The 19,138-nt window shown below is 46.0% G+C and overlaps 1 protein-coding gene across 1 annotated transcript in view; it reads right to left on the reverse strand.

Annotated features, from left to right (window-relative positions):
- LOC112259473 (phospholipid phosphatase-related protein type 1) overlaps positions 1 to 19,138 on the reverse strand; it is a 144,016-nt gene that overhangs the window by 59,343 nt on the left and 65,535 nt on the right. The window contains exon 3 of the mRNA XM_042326368.1: positions 17,024 to 17,212. Coding sequence (XP_042182302.1) covers positions 17,024 to 17,212 — 189 coding nt within the window. The remainder of the gene's footprint in view (positions 1 to 17,023; positions 17,213 to 19,138) is intronic.

Raw genomic sequence — 19,138 nt, forward strand, 5'->3', positions numbered from 1 at the left:
TGGAGGTCTGGAGAATTTTGCATTAGCTGAAACGGTTTGAATGGGCCTTTGGATTACAGCGGCTACATTTTGATTGGATGTTACAGTGTAAGAACAATCCCTGAGCGGTTTCCTTCCTCTCCGTCAACTGAGTTAGGAAGGACACCTGTATCTTTGTAGTGACTGGGTGTATTGATGCACCATTCAAAGTGTACAATGAATAACTTCACCATGCTCAAAGGGATATTCAATGTCTGCTTATTCAAAGGTGCCCATCTTTGGGAGGCATTGGAATACCTCCCTGGTCTTTGTGGTTGAAACTGCTTGGAATTTACTACTCAACTTAGGGACATTCTATGTGTGGGGTACAGAGATGTCCTTCAAAACCCATGATAAACACTATTATTGCAAACTATTATGTGACTTGTTAAGCAAATATTTACTATTAATCTTATTTAAGCTTGCCATAACAAAGGGGTTGAATACGTATTGACTCAAGACATTTCAGCTTTTAATTTTTAATTAATTGAGATTATGTTCTCCAAATGAATATTCCTTTGACATTATGGGGTATTGTAATGTCATTATGGGTTATTGTGGTGTCATTATGGGGTATTGTGGTGTCATTATGGGGTATTGTGGTGTCATTATGGGGTATTGTGGTGTCATTATGGGGTATTGTGATGTCATTATGGGGTATTGTAATGTCATTATGGGGTATTGTAATGTCATTATGGGGTATTGTGGTGTCATTATGGGGTATTGTGGTGTCATTATGGGGCATTGTGATGTCATTATGGGGCATTGTGATGTCATTATGGGGTATTGTAATGTCATTATGGGTTATTGTGATGTCATAATGGGGTACTGTGATGTCATTATGGGGTATTGTGGTGTCATTATGGGGTATTGTGGTGTCATTATGGGGTATTGTGATGTCATTATGGGTTATTGTGATGTCATTATGGGTTATTGTGATGTCATTATGGGGCATTGTGATGTCATTATGGGTTATTGTGATGTCATTATGGGGTACTGTGATGTCATGTCAGCCCCAAAAATGTATTGGGGGGCTCAGGGAGAGTGTGGCAGAGTCAGGGTTCAGACCTGAGCCAACTCCCCTGTTTATCGTGAGGAGCCAAGGAGGAGACCAGAACCAGAGCCGGTGTTGGAGGTGAGTGAAGCAGAGACTGTGAAGGAGTTAATGGGGAAAGTGGAGGAGAGAGTTATGCGGGAGTTGCTAGCTTGGTGCTTTAGGTACGATATTCGCCCGACGGAGCTTGTCGGGGATTTGATGGCACCTGCGTCAGCGCTCCATACTCGTCCTGAGGTGCGTGTTAGTCGGCTGGTGAAGAGTGTGCCAGCCTCAGGCACTAGGCCTCCTGTGTACCTACCTAGCCTTGCACGTCCTGTGCCAGTCCTGCTCTCAGGCTCTCCAGTTCGCCTTCACGGTCCGGTCCATCCTGTGCCACCTCCACACACCAGTCCTCCAGTGGCAGCTCCCCGCACCAGGCTTCCTGTGCCTGTTCTCGGCCCAGTACCACCAGTGTCAGCACCACGCACCAGGCCTTCAGTGCGCCTCGCCTGTTCAGCGCTGCCAGAGCCTTCCTCCTCTCCAGCGCTGCCAGAGTCTCCCGCCTGTTTAGCGCTGCCAGAGCCTTCCTCCTCTCCAGCGCTGCCGGGGTCTCCTGCCTGTTCAGCGCAGCCAGAGCTGCCAGTCTGCATGGAGCAGCCAGAGCTTCCAGTCTGCATGGAGCAGCCAGAGCTTCCAGTCTGCATGGAGCAGCAAGAGCTTCCAGTCTGCATGGAGCAGCAAGAGCTGCCAGTCTGCATGGAGCAGCCAGAGCTGCCAGTCTGCATGGAGCAGCAAGAGCTGCCAGTCTGCATGGAGCAGCAAGAGCTGCCAGTCTGCATGGAGCAGCCGGAGCTGCCAGTCTGCATGGAGCAGCCAGTCTGCATGGAGCTGCCAGAGCTGCCAGTCAGCCAGGATCTTCCAGATCCACCAGTCAGCCAGGATCTTCCAGATCCGCCAGTCAGCCAGGATCCGCCAGTCTGCCAGGATCTTCCAGATCCGCCAGTCAGCCATGATCTTCCAGAACCACCAGTTAGCCAGGATCTGCCAGAGCCAACTACCTGCCTGAGCTTCCTCTCAGTACTGGGCTTCCTCTCTGTACTGGGCATCCTCTCAGTACTGGGCTTCCTCTCAGTACTGAGCTTCTCCTCAGTGCCGAGCTACCCTTCAGTCCCGAGCTTCCCCTCAGTCCCGAGCTCAGTCCCGAGCTTCCCCTCAGTGCCTAGCTTCCCCTCAGTCCCGAGCGTCCCCTCAGTGCCGAGCTTCCCCTCAGTGCCGAGCTTCCCCTCAGTCCCGAGCTTCTACCTCAGTCCCGAGCTGCCCCTCAGTCCAGTGGGGTCCTTGGTGAGGGTTATTAGGCCAAGGTCGGCGGCGAGGGTCGCCAATCAAAGGACGCGTTACAGGGGGACTAAGACTTGGTTGGAGTGGGGTCCACGTCCCGAGCCGGAGCCGCCACCGTGGACAGACGCCCACCCGGACCCTCCCCTATGGGTTTAGGTGTGCGGCCGGGAGTCCGCACCTTGGGGGGTTCTGTCACGCCCTGGTCTTAGTATTTTGTGTTTTCTTTATTTATTTGGTCAGGCCAGGGTGTGACATGGGTTATTTTGTGGTGTGTTTATGTATGGGGGTTTTTCGTAGGTTTTGGGATTGTGGCTTAGTGGGGTTTTCTAGCAAAGTCTATGGCTGCCTGAGGCGGTTCACAATCAGAGTCAGGTGATTCTCGTTGTCTCTGATTGGGAACCATATTTAGGCAGCCATATTCTTTGAGTGTTTCGTGGGTGATTGTTCCTGTCTCTGTGTCAGTTTGCACCAGTTTAGGCTGTTTCGGTTTTCACGTTACGTTTATTGTTTTTGTATTATCGTGTTTCAACTTCATTAAAGATGTATCGTATTAACCACGCTGCATTTTAGTCCGATTCTCCTTCGACGGAAGAAAACCGTAACAGTCAGTCGGTGAATAGTGTGCTAAAACCAGCGTCTCAGTGGGTAAATAGTGTGCTAAAACCAGCGTCTCAGTGGGTAAATAGTGTCCTAAAACCAGCGTCTCAGTGGGTAAATAGTGTCCTAAAACCAGCGTCTCGGTGGGTAAATAGTGCCCTAAAACCAGCGTCTCAGTGGGTAAATAGTGTCCTAAAACCAGCGTCTCAGTGGGTAAATAGTGCCCTAAAACCAGCGTCTCAGTGGGTAAATAGTGCCCTAAAACCAGCGTGTCAATGGGTAAATAGTGCCCTAAAACCAGCGTCTCAGTGGGTAAATAGTGTCCTAAAACCAGCGTCTCAGTGGGTAAATAGTGTCCTAAAACCAGCGTCTCAGTGGGTAAATAGTGTCCTAAAACCAGCGTCTCAGTGGGTAAATAGTGTCCTAAAACCAGCGTCTCAGTGGGTAAATAGTGCCCTAAATCCAGCGTCTCAGTGGGTAAATAGTGCCCTAAAACCAGCGTGTCAGTGGGTAAATAGTGCCCTAAAACCAGCGGGTAAATTCACCAGTGGTTGTTTAGCTGAATGTTTATTAGTCCTCACGCAGTGGTTGTTTAGCTGAATGTTTATTAGTCCTCACGCAGGGTTTTTCCGACGGCGCTAAGCACTTTTTGAGCAGCGTATTTGATTGGTTTGACAAGCTGTGAGGCATCACTAGCGTCACCGACTGGTACCCATCCGTCTTTAGCTGATTTCTGCCACGGGCTTCCCGTACACTTCCCATTTTAGGAAGCCTGGTTTGAGATGAGGCTACCGTAGCCCAAACCATGAATCCTAACACCCTAAAAGTCAGCCCTAACCCTGGGGGGGACGGGACAAACACAGACACACTGTGTCAACAAACATAAACACTAACACATGGTTTGAATAAACAACAAACATAAACACTAACACATGGTTTGAATAAACAACAAACATAAACACTAACACATGGTTTGAATAAACAACAAACATAAACACTAACACATGGTTTGAATAAACAACAAACATAAACACTAACACATGGTTTGAATAAACAACAAACATAAACACTAACACATGGTTTGAATAAACAACAAACATAAACACTAACACATGGTTTGAATAAACAACAAACATAAACACTAACACATGGTTTGAATAAACAACAAACATAAACACTAACACATGGTTTGAATAAACAACAAACATAAACACTAACACAGGTTTGAATAAACAACAAACATAAACACTAACACATGGTTTGAATAAACAACAAACATAAACACTAACACATGGTTTGAATAAACAACAAACATAAACACTAACACATGGTTTGAATAAACAACAAACATAAACACTAACACATGGTTTGAATAAACAACAAACATAAACACTAACACATGGTTTGAATAAACAACAAACATAAACACTAACACATGGTTTGAATAAACAACAAACATAAACACTAACACATGGTTTGAATAAACAACAAACATAAACACTAACACATGGTTTGAATAAACAACAAACATAAACACTAACACATGGTTTGAATAAACAACAAACATAAACACTAACACATGGTTTGAATAAATAAAACGTGTTGTTGTATGAGAGGAGTTTTCCGCTCCATGACAAACCAACACAAGGAGGACTATTCAAAATCTGAATCTATTTTACAGGACACTCAGTATTACTGTAATTATTCAAAATCTGAATCTATTTTACAGGACACTCAGTATTACTGTAATTATTCAAAATCTGAATCTATTTTACAGGACACTAGTATTACTGTAATTATTAGTATAAATACTACAGTACATAACACACTGAATCTATTTTACAGGACAGGACAAAACACTAAGTACATGTCCTGAATCTATTTTACAGAACAGGACAATACATAACAGTACATGTCCTGAATCTATTTTACAGAACAGGACAAACCAATTACAGTACATGTCCTGAATCTATTTTACAGAACAGGATAATGTAATTATTAAAATCCTGAATCTATTTTACAGAACAGGACAATAATTACAGTACATGTCCTGAATCTATTTTACAGAACAGGACAATAATTACAGTACATGTCCTGAATCTATTTTACAGAACAGGATAATAATTACAGTACATGTCCTGAATCTATTTTACAGAACAGGACAATAATTACAGTACATGTCCTGAATCTATTTTACAGAACAGGATAATAATTACAGTATATGTCCTGAATCTATTTTACAGAACAGGACAATAATTACAGTACATGTCCTGAATCTATTTTGCAGGACAGGACAATAATTACAGTAAATGTCCAGAATCAATTTTAAACGAGTACATTTTCCTGTAATTTAATTTATCCTAACGGACAACTTGAGGCTGTGTTTTTTTTATTTATGAAAAACTTTTTGAATCTAAGTATGTAGAAGGCTAGTTGGTAAGAGCCTTTTCTGCCCAAGGAAAGGAAATGTCCTGAGGCAAAGCCTCTATATTGTATTACATCTATTATGGATCCCCATCTGCCTGGGGTCCAGCAAAATTAAGGACGTTTATACAATTGTAAAAACATTAAAATACATTCAAAGATTTCACAACACACTGTGTGCCCTCAGGCCCCTACTCCACTACAACACACTGTGTGCCCTCAGGCCTCTACTCCAGTACAACACACTGTGTGCCCTCAGGCCCCTACTCCACCACAACAACACACTGTGTGCCCTCAGGCCCCTACTCCACTACAACACACTGTGTGCCCTCAGGCCCCTACTCCACTACAACACGCTGTGTGCCCTCAGGCCCCTACTCCACTACAACACACTGTGTGCCCTCAGGCCCCTACTCCACTACAACACACTGTGTGCCCTCAGGCCCCTACTCCACTACAACACACTGTTCCCTCAGGCCCCTACTACCACTACAACACACTGTGTGCCCTCAGGCCCCTACTCCACTACTACCACATATCTACAACACACTGTGTGCCCTCAGGCCCCTACTCCACTACAACACACTGTGTGCCCTCAGGCCCCTACTACCACTACTACCACATATCTACAACACACTGTGTGCCCTCAGGCCCCCTACTCCACTACTACCACATATCTACAACACACTGTGTGCCCTCAGGCCCCTACTCCACCACTACCACATATCTACAACCCACTGTGTGCCCTCAGGCCCCTACTCCACCACTACCACATATCTACATCACAATGTGTGCCCTCAGGCCCCTACTCCACCACTACCAAATATCTACAACACACTGTGTGCCCTCAGGCCCCTACTCCACCACTACCAAATATCTACAACACACTGTGTGCCCTCAGGCCCCTACTCCACCACTACCACATATCTACAACCCACTGTGTGCCCTCAGGCCCCTACTCCACCACTACTACATTCTGTACCTACAATACACTGTGTGCCCTCAGGCCCCTACTCCACCACTACCACATACCTACAACACACTGTGTGCCCTCAGGCCCCTACTCCACCACTACCACACATCTACAACACACTGTGTGCCCTCAGGCCCCTACTCCACCACTACCACATATCTACATCACACTGTGTGCCCTCAGGCCCCTACTCCACCACTACCAAATATCTACAACACACTGTGTGCCCTCAGGCCCCTACTCCACCACTACCACATATCTACAACACACTGTGTGCCCTCAGGCCCCTACTCCACCACTACCACACATCTACAACACACTGTGTGCCCTCAGGCCCCTACTCCACCACTACCACACATCTACAACACACTGTGTGCCCTCAGGCCCCTACTCCACCACTACCACATATCTACAACACACTGTGTGCCCTCAGGCCCCTACTCCACCACTACCACACATCTACAACACACTGTGTGCCCTCAGGCCCCTACTCCACCACTACCACACATCTACAACACACTGTGTGCCCTCAGGCCCCTACTCCACCACTACCACACATCTACAACACACTGTGTGCCCTCAGGCCCCTACTCCACCACTACCAAATATCTACAACACACTGTGTGCCCTCAGGCCCCTACTCCACCACTACCAAATATCTACAACACACTGTGTGCCCTCAGGCCCCTACTCCACCACTACCACACATCTACAACACACTGTGTGCCCTCAGGCCCCTACTCCACCACTACCAAATATCTACAACAGACTGTGTGCCCTCAGGCCCCTACTCCACCACTACCAAATATCTACAACAGACTGGGTGCCCTCAGGCCCCTACTACACCACTACCACACATCTACAACACACTGTGTGCCCTCAGGCCCCTACTCCACCACTACCAAATATCTACAACACACTGTGTGCCCTCAGGCCCCTACTCCACCACTACCACATATCTACAACACACTGTGTGCCCTCAGGCCCCTACTCCACTACTACCACAGGCCCCTATCTACAACACACTGTGTGCCCTCAGGCCCCTAACTACCACACTACAACACACTGTGTGCCCTCAGGCCCCTACTCCACTACTACCACATATCTACAACACACTGTGTGCCCTCAGGCCCCTACTCCACCACTACCACATATCTACAACACACTGTGTGCCCTCAGGCCCCTACTCCACCACTACCACACTTCTGTACCTACAACACACTGTGTGCCCTCAGGCCCCTACTCCACCACTACCACATATCTACAACACACTGTGTGCCCTCAGGCCCCTACTCCACCACTACCACACATCTACAACACACTGTGTGCCCTCAGGCCCCTACTCCACCACTACCACATATCTACATCACACTGTGTGCCCTCAGGCCCCTACTCCACCACTACCAAATATCTACAACACACTGTGTGCCCTCAGGCCCCTACTCCACCACTACCACACATCTACAACACACTGTGTGCCCTCAGGCCCCTACTCCACCACTACCACATATCTACAACACACTGTGTGCCCTCAGGCCCCTACTCCACCACTACTACATTCTGTACCTACAACACACTGTGTGCCCTCAGGCCCCTACTCCACCACTACCACATACCTACAACACACTGTGTGCCCTCAGGCCCCTACTCCACCACTACCACACATCTACAACCCACTGTGTGCCCTCAGGCCCCTACTCCACCACTACCACACATCTACAACACACTGTGTGCCCTCAGGCCCCTACTCCACCACTACCACACATCTACAACACACTGTGTGCCCTCAGGCCCCTACTCCCACTACCACATATCTACACACTGTGTGCCCTCAGGCCCCTACTCCACCACTACCACATATCTACAACACACTGTGTGCCCTCAGGCCCCTAGGCCCCTCTCCACTACTCCACCACTACCACATATCTACAACACACTGTGTGCCCTCAGGCCCCTACTCCACCACTACCACATATCTACAACCCACTGTGTGCCCTCAGGCCCCTACTCCACCACTACCACATTCTGTACCTACACCACTACATTGTGTGCCCTCAGGCCCCTACTCCACCACTACCACATACCTACAACACACTGTGTGCCCTCAGGCCCCTACTCCACCACTACCACACATCTACAACACACTGTGTGCCCTCAGGCCCCTACTCCACCACTACCACACATCTACAACACACTGTGTGCCCTCAGGCCCCTACTCCACCACTACCACATATCTACAACACACTGTGTGCCCTCAGGCCCCTACTCCACCACTACCACATATCTACAACACACTGTGTGCCCTCAGGCCCCTACTCCACCACTACCACATATCTACAACACACTGTGTGCCCTCAGGCCCCTACTCCACCACTACCACATATCTACAACACACTGTGTGCCCTCAGGCCCCTACTCCACCACTACCACATTCTGTACCTACAATACACAACACACTGTGTGCCCTCAGGCCCCTACTCCACCACTACCACATATCTACAACACACTGTGTGCCCTCAGGCCCCTACTCCACCACTACCACACATCTACAACACACTGTGTGCCCTCAGGCCCCTACTCCACCACTACCACATATCTACAACACACTGTGTGCCCTCAGGCCCCTACTCCACCACTACCAAATATCTACAACACACTGTGTGCCCTCAGGCCCCTACTCCACCACTACCACATTCTGTACTACAACACACTGTGTGCCCTCAGGCCCCTACTCCACCACTACCACATATCTACAACACACTGTGTGCCCTCAGGCCCCTACTCCACCACTACCACACATCTACAACACACTGTGTGCCCTCAGGCCCCTACTCCACCACTACCACATATCTACAACACACTGTGTGCCCTCAGGCCCCTACTCCACCACTACCACATTCTGTACCTACAATACACTGTGTGCCCTCAGGTCCCTATTCCACCACTACCACACATCTACAACACACTGTGTGCCCTCAGGCCCCTACTCCACCACTACCACATATCTACAACACACTGTGTGCCCTCAGGCCCCTACTCCACCACTACCACATATGTGTGTGTGTGTGTGTGTGTGTGTGTGTGTATGTATGTATGTATGTATGTATGTATGTATGTATGTATGTATGTATGTATGTATGTATGTATGTATGTATGTATGTATGTATGTATGTATGTATGTATGTGGTGTGTGTATGTGTGTGTGTGGGGGGGTTGTGTGTGTATGTGTGTGTGGTGTGTAGTGTGTGTCTGTGCCAATGTTTGTGTTGCTTCACAGAGGACAGTGTAAGAAAGGAGGTCAGCATCCTGAGTCAATGTGGTAGCTTCTATAAAGATAACTCAGGCGTAATGTTTTTATTAATGATGGAGAGAGATGTACACCACATTCATGCAACAACCCCCACTAACCCTCATCCATGCAACCCCCCACTCACATCCATGCAACAAACCCCCACTAGTCCACATCCATGCAACCCCCAGTCAGATCCATGCAACAAACCCCCACTAGTCCACATCCATGCAACAAACCCCCACTAGTCCACATCCACGCAACAAACCCCCACTAGTCCACATCCATGCAACAAACCCCCACTAGTCCACATCCACGCAACAAACCCCCACTAGTCCACTAGTCCACATCCACATCCATGCAACAAACCCCCACTAGTCCAGATCCATGCAACAAACCCCCACTAGTCCACATCCACGCAACAAACCCCCCACTAGTCCACATCCACGCAACAAACCCCTAGTCCACACTAGTCCACATCCATGCAACAAACATCCACTAGTCCACATCCATGCAACAAACCCCCACTAGTCCACATCCATGCAACAAACCCCCACTAGTCCACATCCATGCAACAAACCCCCACTAGTCCACATCCATGCAACAAACCCCCACTAGTCCACATCCATGCAACAAACCCCCACTAGTCCACATCCATGCAACAAACCCCCTAGTCCTAGTCCACATCCATGCAACAAACCCCCACTAGTCCACATCCATGCAACAAACCCCCACTAGTCCACATCCACGCAACAAACCCCCAAACCCCCACTAGTCCACATCCATGCAACAAACCCCCACTAGTCCACATCCATGCAACAAACCCCCACTAGTCCACATCCACGCAACAAACCCCCACTAGTGAAGGAGAAAATAGAAACAACATTTTATTCATTGTGTTTTATTGCTTTTTCTATTACCACCAGACAGTGTTATTAGATATCAGAGGGATTCTTCATAACTTAAAACAGTGTTTGAGTTCACTAAGAGAGAGGGGGATGTTACAATAAAGAGAGAGAGGGGGGAGGATGTTACAATATAGAGAGAGAGGGGGGATGTTACAATAAAGAGAGAGAGAGGGGGATGTGACAATAAAGAGAGAGAGGGGGGATGTTACAATAAAGAGAGAGAGAGGGGATGTGACAATAAAGATGTTTCAATAAAGAGGGGGGGGGATGTGACAATAAAGAGAGAGAGGGGGGGAGGGGGATGTGACAATAAAGAGAGAGGGGGATGTGTTACAATAAAGAGAGAGATGGGGGATGTTACAATAAAGAGAGAGGGGGATGTTACAATAAAGAGAGAGGGGGATGTGACAATAAAGAGAGAGGGGGGATGTGACAATAAAGAGAGAGGGGGGGATGTGACAATAAAGAGAGAGGGGGATGTTACAATAAAGAGAGAGGGATGTGACAATAAAGAGAGAGAGGGGATGTGACAATAAAGAGAGAGGGGGATGTGACAATAAAGAGAGAGGGGGGATGTGACAATAAAGAGAGAGGGGGATGTTACAATATAGAGAGAGAGAGGGGGATGTTACAATAAGAGAGAGGGGGATGTGACAATAAAGAGAGAGAGTGACAATAGGGGGGGATGTGACAATAAAGAGAGAGAGAGGGGGATGTGACAATAAAGAGAGAGAGAGGGGGATGTGACAATAAAGAGAGAGAGGGGGGATGTGACAATAAAGAGAGAGAGAGGGGGATGTGACAATAAAGAGAGAGAGAGGGGGATGTGACAATAAAGAGAGAGGGGGATGTTACAATAAATAGAGAGAGAGGGGGATGTTACAATAAAGAGAGAGGGGGATGTTACAATAAAGAGAGAGATAGGGGGCTGTGACAATAAAGAGAGAGAGAGGGGGATGTCACAATAAAGAGAGAGAGAGGGGGAGAGAGGGGGATGTGACAATAAAGAGAGAGAGAGGGGGATGTGACAATAAAGAGAGAGAGGGGGGATGTGACAATAAAGAGAGAGGGGGATGTTACAATAAATAGAGAGAGAGGGGGATGTTACAATAAAGAGAGAGGGGGGATGTTACAATAAAGAGAGAGATAGGGGGGATGTCACAATAAAGAGAGAGAGAGGGGGATGTTACAATAAAGAGAGAGGGGGATGTGACAATAAAGAGAGAGAGAGGGGGGATGTTACAATAAAGAGAGAGAGGGGGGATGTTACAATAAAGAGAGAGAGAGGGGGATGTTACAATAAAGAGAGAGAGAGGGGGATGTTACAATAAAGAGAGAGGGGGATGTGACAATAAAGAGAGAGAGAGGGGGATGTGACAATAAAGAGAGAGAGAGGGGGATGTTACAATAAAGAGAGAGAGGGGGGGTGATGTGACAATAAAGAGAGAGGGGGATGTTACAATAAAGAGAGAGGGGGATGTTACAATAAAGAGAGAGAGGGGGGGATGTTACAATAAAGAGAGAGGGGGGGATGTTACAATATATATATAGAGAGAGGGGGGATGTGACAATGGCTTGATTTTTCAGAGGCGTCAGGATAATTTGTCTTCTGAAACCAGGGGGTGTGGTGCAGTGATCACAGGAGTGTAGAAACAATGCCCTCTAGTGTTGATTCTCTGAAGTAATAAAAACTGATCGGCGTCTCAGTGCTTTCTACATGAGGACTTGAAAATGATATATTTTTTTACCCAGTTGTTCTGTCGGAAGCCCACGACTGGATAACTCATGACATTACGTGCCAACATACTCTAATCGGCGTCCTTTAATCAAGCCTATCACAAGACAAACAAAACAGATGTTCTGGAATGGTCTGCTGAAGGTCATTATCAGAGCCCCTTTATGGCCTACATGTCGGAAGAGGAGGGGGTTCACTGCTATGTTCCAAAAAAGGAACCCTTCTCTCCCCTTTCTCTCTGCAACAAAGAGGACATGGCCCAGAGAAAAGAAAAGGACATATCATTTAAAAATGTTGGGCTCTTGAACTGTTGTAACAACCCGAATATAAATGTTTCTACTTTTCTGTAATACGTGTTTGACTGAAATATGAAAGGTACAGACCTGACCAGAGACATGTTTATAGACTATGTATTCCACCCTGAAGATAGTTTTCATTGTTCAAGACACCTTTTGTCATTCTGTGAACACGTATGAGAAAAATCTCCTGTTTCATATCATATGAACGTTGCCATTTTGACTCCTTACAAATCAACTGGGCGGCTCCCAATGACACAGATCAGCCCTCAGAGCATGCCCTCTGTGAGTCTCCCTAAATAATAACGAGGTCTTACTCACCAAAAGTCAGATCGGTGCTTTGGGAGGTGTGTTGGCCACCACCTTAGAGGTTCAATGATTCAGAGCTTGGGAAACATAACACAACTCTGACCGTAATCACCCGAGAGGAACTTGTGCTGAACAACACACTCCGATCCCTCACAACGAACCGCTGAGTTTCCTATCTCTCTCAGAAGGGACCCAAACGTTGTATCGAACACCAGTGTGTCATAACAAACGTTTATCTCCTTGGACTGAACGAATTGAGAACTGAACGGAGAAAGAACAGCGAGAGGACGTGTGACCTCCTACGAGAGCAAGCAGCCCTTTGACTGAAAGCTCCAACACCAGGACCACTGACCCCCCCCGTTCCCCCGCCCACCACTCCGCCTTGTCTCCCCACTGGACCAGACGACACTCAGCTAAAGGTACATGGAAATACCTCATTGAATATACCCTTAGTGTGACACTGTGTCTGTGTAAACATGGTGGCAGTAACTGATTATATTAACAATGTTAATTACAAATTAGGATCAATACGGTGTCCAAATTCCGATGCGAACTGATAGCCTAGACACTGGCGACCCCTGTTGGAACCATACTGATGTAACCACTGACGACCCCCGGTGGAACCTTACTGATGTAACCACTGGCGACCCCTGTTGGAACCTTACTGATGTAACCACTGACGACCCCCGGTGGAACCTTACTGATGTAACCACTGGCGACACCTGGTGGAACCTTACTGATGTAACCTCTATGTGACCCCCGGTGGAACCTTACTGATGTAACCACTGGCGACACCTGGTGGAACATTACTGATGTAACCACTGGCGACCCCTGGTGGAACCTTACTGATGTAACCTCTATGTGACCCCCGGTGGAACCTTACTGATGTAACCACTGGCGACACCTGGTGGAACCTTACTGATGTAACCACTGACGACCCCGGTTGGAACCTTACTGATGTAACCACTGACGACCCCTGGTGGAACCTTACTGATGTAACCTCTATGTGACCCCTGGTGGAACCTTACTGATGTAACCTATATGTGACCCCTGGTGGAACCTTACTGATGTAACCTCTATGCGACCCCTGGTGGAACCTTACTGATGTAACCACTGGCGACCCTGGTGGAACCTTACTGATGTAACTCTATGTGACATCTGGTGGAACTTTACTGATGTAACATCTATGTGACCCCTGGTGGAACCTTGCTGATGTAACCACTGGCGACACCTGGTGGAACCTTACTGATGTAACCTCTATGTGACCCCTGGTGGAACCTTACTGACGTAACCTCTATGCGACCCCTGGTGGAACCTTACAGACGTAACCTCTATGTGACCCCTGGTGGAACCTTACTGGCGTAACCTCTATGTGACACCTGGTGGAACCTTACTGACGTAACCTCTATGTGACCCCTGGTGGAACCTTACTGATGTAACCTCTATGTGACCCCTGTTGGAACCTTACTGATGTAACCTCTATGTGACCCCTGGTGGAACCTTACTGATGTAACCTCTATGTGACCCTTGGTGGAACCTTACTGACGTAACCTCTATGTGACCCCTGGTGGAACCTTACTGACGTAACCTCTATGTGACCCTTGGTGGAACCTTACTGACGTAACCTCTATGTGACCCTTGGTGGAACCTTACTGACGTAACCTCTATGTGACCCTTGGTGGAACCTTGCTGACGTAACCTCTATGTGACCCTTGGTGGAACCTTACTGACGTAACCTCTATGTGACCCTTGGTGGAACCTTGCAGACGTAACCTCTATGCGAACCCTGGTGCAGCTATCCTTAACCCTCTGAAAACTCCAGCCACTTCCATGCACCAAATCTCACGTAAACACTAACAAATGATCTTAAATATCCATAGCCAAAGTCAAAAGACAGTGAAAATAGCAGTCACAATCACACGTAGAAATACATATTTAAAGAGAAATTAGGTTGATGTATTGATCTTTTCTGTTGTATTAATTAACACATCTATTCATTAAATACCGAAAACAACTAAAGATAAAGGAGCACAGATAAAAGCATCTTCGTGTCTGGAGACAGAAGTCCCAGAAAGGGGTTCAACTTGTAAGAAAGTGATTCAAAAGAACAGGTGCTTAACTCCTAATGAAATAAAGTGACTCTGTACTTTAACGGGGAAGGAGAAAAAAGCTGCTTCCGTCACGAACAGAGACAGGAAGCTAGAGATGCATCCATAGATGATGTCATTGTACCTGTTCTATGTTGTTACAGGTACAGGTAAACACTGTCTGATGTCATTGTACCTGATCTATGTTGTTACAGGTACAGGTAAACACTGTCTGATGTCATTGTACCTGTTCTATGTTGTTACAGGTAAACACTGTCTGATGTCATTGTACCTGATCTATATTGTTACAGGTAAACACTGTCTGATGTCATTGTACCTGTTCTATGTTGACAGGTATACACTGTCTGATGTCATTGTACCTGATCTATATTGTTACAGGTAAACACTGTCTGATGTCATTGTACCTGATCTATATTGTTACAGGTAAACACTGTCTGATGTCATTGTACCTGTTCTATGTTGTTACAGGTACAGGTAAACACTGTCTGATGTCATTGTACCTGATCTATGTTGTTACAGGTACAGGTAAACACTGTCTGATGTCATTGTACCTGTTCTATGTTGTTACAGGTACAGGTATACACTGTCTGATGTCATTGTACCTGATCTATATTGTTACAGGTAAACACTGTCTGATGTCATTGTACCTGATCTATATTGTTACAGGTAAACACTGTCTGATGTCATTGTACCTGATCTATATTGTTACAGGTAAACACTGTCTGATGTCATTGTACCTGTTCTATATTGTTACAGGTACAGGTATACACTGTCTGATGTCATTGTACCTGTTCTATGTTGTTACAGGTAAACACTGTCTGATGTCATTGTACCTGTTCTATGTTGTTACAGGTAAACACTGTCTGATGTCATTGTACCTGTTCTATGTTGTTACAGGTAAACACTGTCTGATGTCATTGTACCTGTTCTATGTTGTTACAGGTAAACACTGTCTGATGTCATTGTACCTGTTCTATGTTGTTACAGGTACAGGTATACACTGTCTGATGTCATTGTACCTGAAATCTATATTTTACAGGTAAACACTGTCTGATGTCATTGTACCTGTTCTATGTTGTTACAGGTAAACACTGTCTGATGTCATTGTACCTGATCTATGTTGTTACAGGTAAACACTGTCTGAAGTCATTGTACCTGTTCTATATTGTTACAGGTACAGGTATACACTGTCTGATGTCATTGTACCTGTTCTATGTTGTTACAGGTAAACACTGTCTGATGTCATTGTACCTGTTCTATGTTGTTACAGGTAAACACTGTCTGATGTCATTGTACCTGATCTATGTTGATACAGGTACAGGTAAACACTGTCTGATGTCATTGTACCTGTTCTATATTGTTACAGGTAAACACTGTCTGATGTCATTGTACCTGATCTATATTGTTACAGGTAAACACTGTCTGATGTCATTGTACCTGTTCTATGTTGTTACAGGTAAACACTGTCTGATGTCATTGTACCTGTTCTATATTGTTACAGGTACAGGTAAACACTGTCTGATGTCATTGTACCTGTTCTATATTGTTACAGGTACAGGTAAACACTGTCTGATGTCATTGTACCTGTTCTATATTGTTACAGGTACAGGTATACACTGTCTGATGTCATTGCCCCAATATAGATATTTTTCTTTGTTTCTTTACTCATCAAAGTAAAATGCTTTTCAGACCGTCACATTGTTATCATTCATACATTCTTGTAATACCTGTTACTGTTAATTACATCTCAATTAGTTTGAGCAACAGTGGACTTGTCATTCATGCTAATAAAGCTAATCTGACAGACAGACAGACACACAGACACACAGACAGACACACAGCCAGACAGACAGACAGACAGACAGACAGACAGACAGACAGACAGACAGACAGACAGACAGACAGACAGACAGACACACAGACAGACAGACAGACAGACAGACAGACAGACAGACAGACAGACAGACAGACACAGACACAGACAGTACTCACGATGATGGTGGGAGTGGCGGCGACAACGCAGTAGAGGATGAGGGGAGGGATGAAGCTGCTCTCGTCCACCCCGGGGTACGGCTTCATCAGGTCAGCATCGTTGCAGAAGAACCCCTGGACGTGGATGCCGAACGTGTCGGTCAGCTCAAAGTAGTAGGCCAGCAGGACGGTCCCTGCCATTATCACCAGCTGGGGAGACAACATCAGGGAGATATCAGGCTGGAACCCTAACCTAAATACAACCTGACCTAACTCAAACACAACCTAACCTAACTCAAATACAACCTAACCCAACCTAACTCAAACACAAACACAACTTAACCTAATCAACCTAACTCAAACACAACCTAACCTAACCTAAATACAACCTGACCTAAATCAAACACAACCTAACCTGACCTAAATACAACCTGAATTAACTCAAACACGACCTAACCTAAATACAACCTGACCTAACTCAAACACAACCTAACCTGACCTAAATACAACCTGACCTAACTCAAACACAACCTAACCTGACCTAAATACAACCTGACCTAACTCAAACACAACCTAACCTAACTCAAATACAATGGACTTAGAACTGCCAATGTGAACCATGCTTAATGTATGTCTAGAAGAAACCCTAACCTTAGCTTCTGCGAGCTTCAACCCGACTTTGCTATTTTGTGATTATTTTGGAGTTTCTTTTTTTTTAAACTAAAAATACCTGAGAGGGGGGGGGGTATGCCTCTTCAACAGCACATGGTGTGTTGACTCTATGGCAGTGGTAGTCTTGACCCATTGTTCACCCGTCTTGAAATACCCAATGCTCAAATTGTGACTCTTCTACCTCTCTTTTCATCTGTTATCGTGACTGTAAACATTCTACCTCAGGAGAACAACAACAAAGATGGCGCTTAAACTGTACCAGGCTATAAACAAATCACATGTTATTGGTCACAAACACATATCAAATCAAATTCTATTTGTCACATACACATGATTAGCAGATGTTAATAAGAGTGTAGCGAAATGCTTGTGCTTCTAGTTCCGACAATGCAGTAATAACCAACGAGTAATCTAACCTAACAATTTCAAAACAACTACCTTATACACACAAGTGTAAAGGGATGAAGAGTATGTATATAAATATATATGAATGAGTGATGGTACAAAACGGCATAGGCAAGACGCAGTAGATGGTATCGAGTATACATATGAGATGAGTAATGTAGGGTATGTAAACATTATATTAAGTGGCATTGTTTAAAGTGGCTAGTGATACATGTATTGCAGGTGTTATTGCAGGTGTAGTGAAATGCTTGTGTTCCTAGCTCCACTAGTGGAGTAATATCTAACAATTCACAACAATACACACAAATAAAACTCTCTCGCCCACTATCAGAAATTTAAGTTAAATCCCTTTTTAACCACAGAGAGAGAGATGTTACGGTAAGGTAAAGTAAAAAAGGTTTGTTACTAATTTGTGATGAAACTAAAGACGGTAGAACATGTGTCTGCTCTCTCTGAGACATGAAGCTGTGTGTCTGGTCTCTCTCTCTGAGCCGTGTGTCTGGTCTCTCTCTCTGAGACATGAAGCCGTGTGTCTGGTCTCTCTCTCTGAGACATGAAGCCGTGTGTCTGGTCTCTCTCTCTGAGACATGAAGCCGTGTGTCTGGTCTCTCTGAGACATGGATCCGTGTGTCTGATCTCTCTGAGACATGGATCCGTGTGTCTGATCTCTCCCTCTGAGCCGTGTGTCTGGTCACTCTTTCTGAGACATGAAGCTGTGTGTCTGGTCTCTCTCTCAGCCTCCAGTATTTATGCTGCAGTAGTTTATGTGTCGGGGGGCTAGGGTCAGTTTGTTATATCTGGAGTACTTCTCCTGTCCTATTCGGTGTCCTGTGTGAATCTAAGTGTGCGTTCTCTAATTATCTCCTTCTCTCTTTCTTTCTCTCTCTCGGAGGACCTGAGCCCTAGGACCATGCCCCAGGACTACCTGACATGATGACTCCTTGCTGTCCCCAGTCCACCTGGCCATGCTGCTGCTCCAGTTTCAACTGTTCTGCCTTATTATTATTCAACCATGCTGGTCATTTATGAACATTTGAACATCTTGGCCATGTTCTGTTC

This window comes from Oncorhynchus tshawytscha, linkage group LG09 (assembly GCF_018296145.1).
Source record: "Oncorhynchus tshawytscha isolate Ot180627B linkage group LG09, Otsh_v2.0, whole genome shotgun sequence".
Taxonomy (NCBI): domain Eukaryota; kingdom Metazoa; phylum Chordata; class Actinopteri; order Salmoniformes; family Salmonidae; genus Oncorhynchus; species Oncorhynchus tshawytscha.